Source organism: Protopterus annectens, chromosome 7.part1 (assembly GCF_019279795.1).
Source record: "Protopterus annectens isolate FY-2018-M chromosome 7.part1, PAN1.0, whole genome shotgun sequence".
In the NCBI taxonomy this organism is placed as follows: Eukaryota; Metazoa; Chordata; order Ceratodontiformes; family Protopteridae; genus Protopterus; species Protopterus annectens.
Window position 1 is genome coordinate 537,598,883 of NC_056740.1, and position 11,488 is coordinate 537,610,370.

General features: G+C 42.5%; 1 protein-coding gene across 5 annotated transcripts in view; it reads left to right on the forward strand.

Moving 5' to 3' along the window:
* Nucleotides 1–11,488, forward strand: part of ZNF280D (zinc finger protein 280D) — a 3,097,091-nt gene that overhangs the window by 1,013,427 nt on the left and 2,072,176 nt on the right. For 4 of the 5 annotated variants that reach the window (XM_044078966.1, XM_044078968.1, XM_044078969.1 and 1 more), the window contains exon 8: nucleotides 968–1,321. The exons of the other annotated variant lie outside the window; for it this stretch is intronic. In XM_044078966.1, coding sequence (XP_043934901.1) covers nucleotides 968–1,321 — 354 coding nt within the window. The remainder of the gene's footprint in view (nucleotides 1–967; nucleotides 1,322–11,488) is intronic. 5 annotated transcript variants of the gene reach the window in all.

Consider the following 11,488-nt stretch of genomic DNA (forward strand, 5'->3'; position numbering starts at 1 on the left):
TTGCTGAACATTATCAACTGGGCTTTTACTTGCATCATATAAAGAATATAATTAGGTCAGACCATCTTTCTCAAAAGCCAAATTGGGACAAGGAGTCTCTAAAGTAACATCATCTGGCTGGCTTTATGAATGTTTCCTTTGTGACAAAATGGGATTAACTATACCTGGCAAACCAAAGGCCCATTCAGCTAGAGCAGTTACCTCCACAGCTTTTTTTACCAGGAGTTCCCATTGATGAGATTTTTGCTACAGCTATTTGGTCTACATTTCATGCCTTTTGCATTGCATTACAGGTTATATGTACAATTCAGATCTCCTGCATCCTTTAGCTCCACCATACTTGGGAATATCCTTCCTTGAGACCACCTGTGTTTTTTCCAGGTAGTTTGGGAACGTAACTCAGTTGTTGAATCAGATGGAAAAGACAACATTAGATGTGAAAGTTATGTACTTAAAATAATGCTAGATCTTTGTTGTCTTGTTCTGTTTAGTCCAACATCCTTCCCTCCATCCTAAATTGTTTCTCTTGCGCTTCAGGTTTTTCGATTTGACCTGACAGTAGTGGCCTTGTCTTTTGGACAGCTTTTTGCTTTTACCCATGTCCATAATTCAGCTATGATAGTTGGTTAGGCCTGTGGTGTTTTTTTTTTATTTCGGTGATATAGCTACAAGCAGGCAAACTCGATCTGAGGTAGTTGGGATCAGAGGGGATTATGGGTAAGGTCGGAGTCAGTGCCTTGGATACAAGCTTTTGGAAGAAAAGCGGCAAAGTCTGATCTGGTGGCCTAATTGTTGAGCAGGACAGAACAGGACAGCACTGATTTAGTGTTATGGTAAATGCATAACTTTTGTATAGACCAAAGAATAATGCATCTGTAAGAACAGACGTTATGTGTGTGTGTGTTTGTCTGGTTTTTAATTGCATTTGCTTAGAAGTATTTGTCCTTCTGTTTTTTAATTTACTTAGGGAATTCTCCACAGATAATTCGACCTCTCCAACCACTTACTCCAACTCGTGCTGCTGCCCCTCCTTCAAGGACAATACCCAATGTTGTACATAGAACAGTTGCCCAAGTAATATCACCAGTACAGAAGAATGTTAATATGGTTTCCACTGGACATATGGCATCAAGTGGACATTTCCTATCAGCAGGACATGTATCTTCAGGTGGATCTATGATTTCAAGTTCAAATGTGTCTTCAAGTGGCAGTAGGACACCAGTTGGGCATGTTACATCAGGGGGACATATGACTTCCGGTGGGCATAAGCCAATGGCCGTAAATGTACAGAAGCAGACTGTTCAGGTGTTCAATAATGCAGGTAAATGTTTGGATGTTGACTTCTTTAAGGTGGGTGTTCCTTGCTTGGATTTTCATAAGCAAACATTAAACTTGATGCTTAATTGTGTGTGCATTTTAAAAATACACAAATGTGTTTCATAGTGACTACAATGTAGATTGTATAGCCACTGTTACTGAGGTCACCACTTGTTTGGAAGTACATAAAAGCTTAAGTTTAAAACTATTTTTTTTGCATCTTTATGTATAAAGTTTATTTCTTGATGGATCTCTTTCTGTCATATCCTATATTTCATTTTGAGGAGAACTGCAAGAGTCAAAAATTTTAAACTAATTCAACAAATTTGGTGTGATGTGTTGTGGATCACAGCAGTTTCCGCCTCTCATAGACCTTGAAATACTTTCCGCAAGAAATGTCTAATAATGGTATGCTTCAGTAGTAGAGTCCACTTGAGATGTTGTTTATATCTTGATCAAAAGAGAAGTGCATGTTGAAAAGTATTCGTTTACCAGGTGTTTTTGACATAAAAGGCTTCTTATGTTGTAGCTGCCAGTTTACTAAATGTGGGTGTTGGAGGGAGATTAATCTACGTACTAACAGGGAGACCTGACTTTGACATGTGCGACTGTTCCTTATGTTTTGTGTTTCAGCTAGACCTGTATTAGCAGTGTCATTCAGGGCATTAAGCCATCAGTCTCCGGATAACTGTTAAGTTACTGTTGAGGTTTGGTGGCCTTGTAGACATATTGGTGTGCTAAGCACTTGTCCTGGCAGGGGCAACATTAGAATTAGGACTATAGGGCAAGTACGCACTAAACAGTGTTTTCTTTCCCCAGAGTGTAGTTCTCTCCCTAGAGAATGATCCCCATACTTTCACATGCACATTATGTTGAGGATGAATGAAATCTCATGATACTTACTTAGAAATTTGTTTTCTTCTTTGCTATTGCATCATCTTGCACATCCAAGGAAAACACTCAGCAGGGCAAGTAGCCTTTTTATTTTTTTTATTTTTATTTTTTATTATTATTATTATTTCTATAGACACACACACTCACTCTGGCATAAAGCTGTTCAGGCCCGGAATGCACAACTGTATGACATTGTGCTGTCATATGAAGCTACATCACTTCCTTTCTTTGAAGTTATAAACATATCAAATCTTTTATAGTCTGAAAGTGAATTAACCTAATAATCAGAGAGATCAGCTTCCTAATTAGCTGTGGTTTGTAGGACTTGAAATATGACACTGACTCAGGGAAAGAGGACAGGACCTGAAACTCATAGGTTCATAGGTTAGTACTAGGCTAACTGCCCTTGCGAGCCATTTTAAGCCTAGCCAATTATCCCTTGTGAGACTCAAACCCTGCACCTTGTGTTTGTAAGGCAAACACATTAACCATTAGACCACACTCCCTCCTGTGGTCATCTCTCTCTCCTTTCTTTTTTTTTTTTTTTAAGGCTGTTATCTCACCAGTTTTCTTTATGCAAGAACTTTTCACGTGGTGCAACACGTGTAGGAAACAAACATGTTAAAAGTTGGTGCAAAAAAGTTGCCAACATTTCTACTGAGAATTCTCAGATTCGACAACATTTATCCTATTCCCATTCTAAGTAAATGGGACTTTGATCTGACAATGTAGAGTAGGGCAGTGTAATTTTGTCAATTGTGCCCTCACAGTGCGTTATGGACAAGTAGCTTTCCAGGAAAACAAGATTATGTCAGCATGTCTGCTCCCATGAGAGCATTCAGGGCTATAAAAAAATGGAAAATTAGAAGTAAACAGTTATTGTGCTGCTGGCAGATTTGGACTGTGTAGAAGTAAATGGGGGTACGTATAATGAATGCTTCTGCCAGTAGTGGTCAACAGTTTTTTTTCCCCCTAATCAGAGTGTACCTTTTCTTTCTTTTAATGTGATCTTTTAATGTTCTGCTTCTAGTGTCCATGTGTACATGATTATGTAGTCTTGTCTACATGCACAATATTTCTGATTTCCTGAAATTGTGCGTTATTTCTTTTTTCTTTTTTTTTTTTTGAGTTTTGCATAGGTGCATATCGAGTGAGCTCTGGTTACCGAAAATGTAATTCAGAGATGATAGCAGCATAGGTGGGAATGACTAGAAGCCTGACATTTAAAGTTGAAAAGGGAGAGAGTAACTCTAATCAAAAGAGCCAGAGGCTTTTGCAGGAGCAGTTTGTCTTCCCTTTTTAGGTGAAGCAAGATGTGGCCATAAATATCTGTGCAGGCGCTTGCAACTAACAAAAACTTGTCCCTTGCTGCAGCACCTGCTTTTTCTGATCCTTCTACTGATGATGATGTATCTTTGGAGGCTGACAGCATTTTGGTGGCTTTGAGTTTTCTTTCAGATCTCAGTAGAAAATGTAGCTACATTACAGGCCGACACTGGTTGACCTCCCATCAGTGACATGAGAGCATAGACACTCAGATAAAATACTAGTTCAGGCGACTACCATTTTGTGACAGCTGGATATGTCAGCATTTCTTATTAAGAAGTTATTTTGGCTTGGTGCAAAAAAGTGAGTCAAAGTGAGCCTTCTTGCATTGCTTCCTTTGGGACGAATATCCCATCTTGGAATATCCAGCCATCAGGCACCTTTCTTAGCCATATTTGATTACATGTATATCTTGTAGAGGGTTTAGCAAAGGACTGTTGTGCCACTGCTTTCCCCTGCTACACACCTCCTCTGGTGGTTGGCATAATGGTTAAGTTGTTTACCTTACATACACAAGGTGCAGGGTTTATTCTCAAATGGGATACTTGGCTAATCTTAAAAAAAAAAAAAAAAAATGGCCCACAGGGTGAGTTAGCTTAGTATTAACCTGTGAACCTATAAGGATTTCTCATTTCTGGCATAATTCTCCTTTAATCTTTTCCTTGCAAATTAAAATGTTGATAGCACACCCCCAAAAGTAGGCCCAGTGGTGGTGGACTTAGGAGCACCGATAGATAGTAACCTATTCTTTCACCACCAGGTAGCTACGGTAGTGAGGAAATCATTCTGTGTGGCTCAACTTATCAAAATCAAAGGAAGTCAGTGCCATTGTAGTCGGCCCTCATCAGGCCCATAATCAAGTACAGTGCCCCTTCTTGCATGTACCTAACCAAGCACTTAAACAATTGGAGCAGCCTCAGAGATTTCTCATTAAAAAAGTGCAAAATATAAGACACTTGTCTTATGCAGACTGACTAAAGGCCGTATCCCTTTACTCCGTATCATATTGTTTGAGAGGTGACTTATGCCTGACCTACAAGGCATTCTCTGATCAAACCCTGGTGAAAATGTTACATATTCACAAAAAAATTATACAAGGGTTAAGCAGTCCATGGACCTGAACCTTAATTCTGACTCTAACAGAACTTGCTGGAGAGATTCATATCCCAAAGGCTACCTTGACTATGGAATAAATTTTCCATCTTCGTAAAACTAACCCCATCCCTCACTCTTTAAAAAGAATTTGGATAAATGGATGGGGAGCCTTAAATTTACTCCTGGGGTGCTGTCCATGTCCCTTATGGACGAAAGGTAGTCTGTAAAATGACTCAGAGCTCCAGCACTCCATCACATATCTGGGGAATTAAGAAATAATATTGTCACATCCTGAGTATTATTGGCTAGGCTTGTAAAGGCTTTTGGGTTATTAGCCTAGTAATGCCTTATCAACCTGTCAGATCTGATGATGTCCTTCCATATCACTGTTGCAGTATTCTTTACAGTAGGATTCCCCTGCCAGTATACCAAATTGTTTTGGTTGTAAAGGGTATGCCGTATGTCACACGTATGCTTCCCGTGAGTGGCGTAGGGCATAAATGTGATTTCTGGACATACCTTCCTTGGAACTTTGCTGCCATTCCCCACACCATCTTTGATTGTTGATCTGAACACCAGTTTGTCTTCTGGTTTTACCACTTTCAGGTAAGTGCCCCATTGGGATTTATGATTTTATTTGTCTTGCATTTGCCTTGTAATCTGGTTGTTTGGTTTCATGTCATCCAGAAAGAGGAAATGCCAGTATGGGAGACAGATTCCCCTAAAAGGTCGCCACAAGCAGTGTTTGTTCTGTTTAGGTGCTTCACATGATCTTGCGTTTTGTGAGAAGTGCCAGTCTTTTATCCCTAAGACATTCAAAAGTCTACTTTCTTTCCTAGAGATTTATTTTGAGAACCAGTGACTTAAATTGTTGGCTAAAGAATACTGTGGAAGGATCTTCCCGGCCCTAAGACCAGCTGTCTATGAAGAAAAAAGCCAAAAAAGTTATGTCTGATTTTTCAGCTGTCCACCTCCACTGGACGTGTCTCTTGACGCTGACGAAAGTCCAGAGGAGTGTCCAGCTTGTTTAATGGATTCCTCTGCTGCAGCCACTTCAGAGACAGGCATAGACCTGATGCGAGCACGTCTGTGGAGGTTTTGCAGACGTTCGCTTCAGATGTACATAGGGAACAACAACTTCTGTTTCCGCTGCCCCCATTAGGGGTCGCCACAGCGGATCATCTGTTTCCATTTCTTCCGGTCCTCTGCATCTTGCTCTGTCACACCACCCACCTGCATGTCCTCTCTAACCATATCCGTAAACCTTATCTTATGCCTTCCTCTTTTCCTCTTACCTGGCAGCTTCATCCTTAGTATCCTTTTCCCAATATACCCAGCATCCCTCCTCAGCACATGTTCAAACCAGTACAATCTCACCTCTCTGGCTTTGTCTCCAAACCGTCCAACCTGAGCTGACCCTCTAATATACTGATTCCTAATCCTGTCCATTCTTGTTACACCCAGTGCAAATCTTAACATCTTTAACTCTGCCACCTCCAGCTCTGACTCCTGCCTTTTTGTCAGTGCCACCATCTCCAACTCATACAACATAGCTGGTCTCACTACCCTCTTCTTAGACCTTCCCTTTCACTCTTACTGGTACCCGTCTGTCACAAATCACTCCTGACACTCTTCTCCTCCCATTCCAACTTGCCTGTACTCTCTTCTTCACCTCTCTTCCACAGTCACCATTAATCTGAACTGTTGATCCCAAGTCATCCAAAGCTCATCCACCTTCGTCAACTCTACTCCCTGCATCCTCACCATTCCTCTATCCATTCCTTTATCCTCCTTCTCATTCACACACACATATTCTGTCTTAGTCCTGCTGACCTTCATTCCTCTCCTCTCTAGAGCATATCTCCACCTCTCCAGGGTCTCCTCAACCTGATCCCTACTCTCACTACATATCACAGTGTCATATGCAAACATCATAGTCCATGGGGCCTCCTGTCTGATCTAATCTGTCAAACTCTCCATCACCAAGATGTACACAGGGAACAATGGCTGGTTATTACTGAAAGGCCTAGGGGTGCTCTCAAATTAGTTAGGGAAGAGGTCTTGACTGACATTGAGTGCCATCAAGGGCCAGGGCCTCCAAATTTTTTGCAAGGCTGACATCCCACTCACAAAGAAGCAGAAAACTGAACATGTTTTACCTGCTCCCAAAGATCCTCTGAGTGAATGGCAGAACTTCGCTCAAAGTTTGTTTAATGCCTTTATGGCTCTCAAACCTCCACAGGGTGCTCTCCCTTGGCCTTCTACCCCTCTTAAGAGGCCTAGGGAGTAGAATTCTTCTGAGGAGGATGCTGATGATTCTGATGGAGTCCCTGACTTATTCCTCCCAGCTTCCTTCACTACTTGACTATAGTTCTGAGGAAGAAGAGTCTGTCAGTCCTGACTCTTCTTTTGAGGAGATTTCATTTGGTGATACTGTTTCCAGAATGATGCTGTTTTTCAGATGGGATTGTGCTCAAGTGTCTGATGTTCAGAAGAGGTACTGTGAGCTTTTGAAAATGGAGTCTCCTAGGTCCTCTGCCGTTCCTGTGGATCTTGCTGCCTTGCTGGATACTTTTTCTACTGCTTCTTTGGCACCTGATCCTCAAACCCACGCTGTTCAACCACGCTCACAAAAAAACTGATAAGTTTTCTAAATTGCCTGAAGACTGTAAGTTTCTCTGTGTCCTCCTGCCGACCCTTCTGTGGTGTCAGTGGCTTCTGATAAGCCTTCCAAAGTGTTGCTTTCTATTAAATTGCTGCCATCTGATAAGTATACCAGATCAATGAAGAGGCTGGGTAAGAAGGCTAAACTGGTGGATGCTCCTCTGGACAGTAAAGATTTGTTTTGTGCTGCTACTGCAGAGTTTAAGTCCCTGCAAGAAAAGAACAAGGCCGTACAGATACTGAAGCATATTTTTGTTTCCCCTGTGCCCAAGCTTCAGGGTAATTATCCTAATAAGCATCCTTTGTCTGTAGGCAGTGTTGCCTCCCCTAAACTTAAAAAGGATGATAGAGGTGCTCCCCCTGCTAAGGCTACACAACTCCTCCTACTCAGAAGCCTACTTTTCCTGACAGACCAGGTACTGTCTGACTATCCTGTTCTTCTCAGTCATATTCCTCTTTCACTGCGTATTTCCCTGCCCCTTCCTGTTTGGGTAAAATCACCCAAGACTACTTTCCATAATTTGGCAGGGTTATTATAGTTTGGAATCCCCCCATTTTGGGCATTCCTCAGCCTCCTCAGGAACCACTGCTCCTTTTCCCAGAGGTGCCTCAGGGCCTGCTGGCTCAAGGAACAATTCAAGAAATTCCAGGTCCCTCATTGGGGTTTATTCCAGAATGTCTTTGATCCCCAGGGAAAAAGACACCTGGAGATCCTTTATGGATCTTTCCTAGCAAAACACCTTTTTGAAGGTCCCTTACTTTCGGATGCTGTCTGTTCAAACCTGGTTTCCTCTGCTACTTCCTCAGACTTTTCTAGTTTCCCAAGATCTCAAGGATGCTTATCTTGAAATCTTTATTCTTCCCCTTTTCAGGAAGTTTTTATGTTTCTCTGTTGCTTCCTGACATTTTCAGTTCTTTGTTTTGCCCTTTGGCCTCTCTGCTGCTCCAAGGGTCTTTATCAAATGCCTTACTCCCGTGATTGCTTTTTTGTATGCTAAGGGAGAAACATGTCTTACCCTACCTGGAGGACCTGCTTATTCAGGCTTCCTCTTAAGAAATCTTACTTCAGCACCTACACTTTACCATTACTGTCTTGCAAAGCCTGAGGTTTACTGTAAATTTCCAGAAGTCATTCCTGACTCCTCAGGATCATGTTTTTCTATGTTGCAGAATCCAGACTGTTCCAATGCTGGCATACCTGCCTCCTTCCTAAGGCCTTAACTCTCATTGTTTTCTTTCAGTCTCTTCCTCCTGCTTCAGTCACAGCCAGAGATTTTCTGAGGGCTCTGGGTTATATGTCTTTCACCATTCCTGTGCTCCCTGTAGCCAAGCTTCACATGAGAAAGCTTCAGTGGTTTCTAAAGTCAGTTTGGCTTAAACATTTTCATCCTTTAGATCTTCTAGTTCCTCTACTTCCTTGCCTCAAGCTGGAACTTCAGTGGTGGATTCATCAGTTGTCGCTCAGCCCAGGGCTTCCTTTTCAACCTCCAGTCCCCTCAGGAACTTCACAAATTCCTCAGACGTGGGATGAGGAGCTTATTTTGGCCTTCTGAAGGTGCAGGGCCTGAGTAAGCCTCTTCAGGCTTTTCATTCAATTTTTCTTAAAGGACCCTTCAAGATTCTTACAGACAATGCCACACTGATGGGGTATGTCAAAAGGCAAGTGGGGGCAAGGTCTTATCTCCTATGCAAGTTAGCCCTTTAGGTTTGGGAGCTAGCTGTCCAGTATCAGGTGACCCTTCAGGAAGTTTACATTCCCCTCAGATCAGAACATTGTGGCAGATTCTCTGAACAGGTCCACAACACTATCCCATATGTGGATGCTTCACAGGCATGTGTTTCTGGACATTGTTCACCATTGGGGTACTTCTCGAGTAGATCTATTTGGCTCCCCTCTGAGCAGACAACTTCCTTTATTTTGTGCCAGAGTCCCATGCCGTCTGGCCTGGGAGGTGGACACCCTCTCTTTTTCTTGGAAGGGATGTTTCTTTTTGCCTTCCCTCCCCTTCCTCTCATTCCAAAGATCCTGTTCAAGATAATTCAGGATGCTTCCAAAATCTTGCTGGTGACTCCCCTTTGGCCCAGACAGCATTAATTCCATCTTCTGCATCTTGCCAAGGACAGTCCTCACAAGTCACCTCACAAGGTGGGTCTACTCACATAAGACATGAGATCTCTTATCCATCCCCACCTGTCCACACCTCAACTGGCATTGTGGGTGATAGGGTTTTGATCCCCTACAGACAACTTTTTTCTGAGGATGTGCTTCCGGTCCTGCAGAAGGCCAGTAAACCCACTACTAGAAAATCTTACTTCTCCAAATGGAAGAGCTTTTCTGTTTGGTGTCTTTCTCATAACCTGGAGCCATTTATTGTAGATTTCCTTTTGGTTCTCTCTTATTTGTGTGAATTGCTCAAATCTGGTTTGGCATATTTTTCTGTTAAGGCCCACCTGTCAGCTGTCCATGCTTTTCTGCCTTTGACTCTCCCCTTTAGCCTCTACATATGAAGCCAAACAGTTTTTTAAAGGCATCCTTTGCATTAGGTCTCCAAGGATGCCTGTTCCTCCTTCTTGGGACCTTAATTATGTTTTAGAAAAATTGACTCAGGTTTCTATTGAGCCTGCTGCTTCAGCTTCCTTACAGCATTGTTCTTGGAACACTGTTCCTCTTTTGGCCCTTAGTTCTGCCAGATGGTTTTCTGAGCTGCAGACCCTTATGGCTGTTCATAGGTGTGTACTAGGATAATGGCCCTGGGGCCTTTACAAGCCTAGCCCATAGGATTACTCTGGCATCATGCCACCCTACCTTAGTTCCCAGTGCCTCTGTCGAGTAGAGCCACTGGAGTGATCCCCTGGGTGAATTTTCTATTTCTCATCCACTCATCAAGATTTCTCTTGAAGAGGGCCAGTGAGGTGCTCTACTTGATATGTATGGAAAGTCTTTTCCATAGCATGGGCAGTCTCTGGGTTATGAACCTGTCCCTCCAGCATGTTCTGTTGATTGTGGTAATGAGTTTGTGGTCTCTGGAGCGTGTGGTGCGGAGGGATTGGGATTTCTTTAGATATAGCATTTCTAACAGAGCTGAGTCAGACATGTTTTTACAAGTCGAGCAGAGCTCACCTCTAAGTAGACAATATGAAACAGAGAATAGTTGGAGTTTTTTTAGTCTGTCCATATAGAGCAAATGTTTAAGGCCTAGGGTCCTCTATGAGGTACTTCTGCGGCCTCTCCAGTTGTTGCAGGTGTTTAGTGGGGTACATGCCAAATGGGGCATTGTAATCAATGATTGGCCTAATGAGGGAAGAATAGAGGGAGACAATGACCTCTTTCTTCCTGGATGTGCAAAACCCTTCCTCCTTTTTTGGTTTTCCAGAAAGACAATGGTGTCCCTTCATACTAATCCTTTTATGCCCAAGGTGGTTGATAAGTTGTCTTTTAATCAGTCTGTTCATTTGGCCACTTTTTTCCCCCTCTCCACAGTCTGCTAGTGAGAAGGTTTTGCACACCTTGGATTTCCATAGACAACTCGGATATTTGGATAAGACTAAAGCTTTTTGTAAATCTCAACTGCTTTTCTTCTTTTCATCCTAGGTCTTTAGGTTTGACTGTTTCCAAGCAAACCATTTCTTCTTGGATAACTAAAGCCATTTCTTGTTGCTATTTCACTAGAGCTGTGCTGCCTTCTGGTGCTGTTTTTCAAGAGTTTGGATGCTAATTCTATCCTTGAACCAGCTACCTGGACCTCTGTGCATACCTTTACTAAGCACTGTAAGTTGGATGTGATTTCTAGGGTCAGAGCTGGCTTTGCCAGGGCTATTCTCTGTGGCTTCCTAGAGGGCTCTGCTGGCCCTTCCTCCTCCCAATCTACATAAGCTTTTGCATTATCTCTATTGTAAAGAGTACTGCAGCAGTGATGTAGAAGGACGTAGTGTAGTTATGTAAAATCTTACCATAACAGTAGATGTCCTTCTCTTCACTGTTGGAATATTTGCTCCCTTCCTCCTCTCCTGGTTCTTCTTCCTTCTGGATGTGTTTACCTATTTTTACCCTTGGACTTTCATTCCTACTGGTGCTTTTTCAGTTCTGAGGATGGTTCTTCTAGACGTCACCTTTATGCGTTACACTGTGCGTGGGGAGCATGTGTGTGACATACAGCGTACCCTTTGCAACCAAAAGGCTTTGGTATACTGG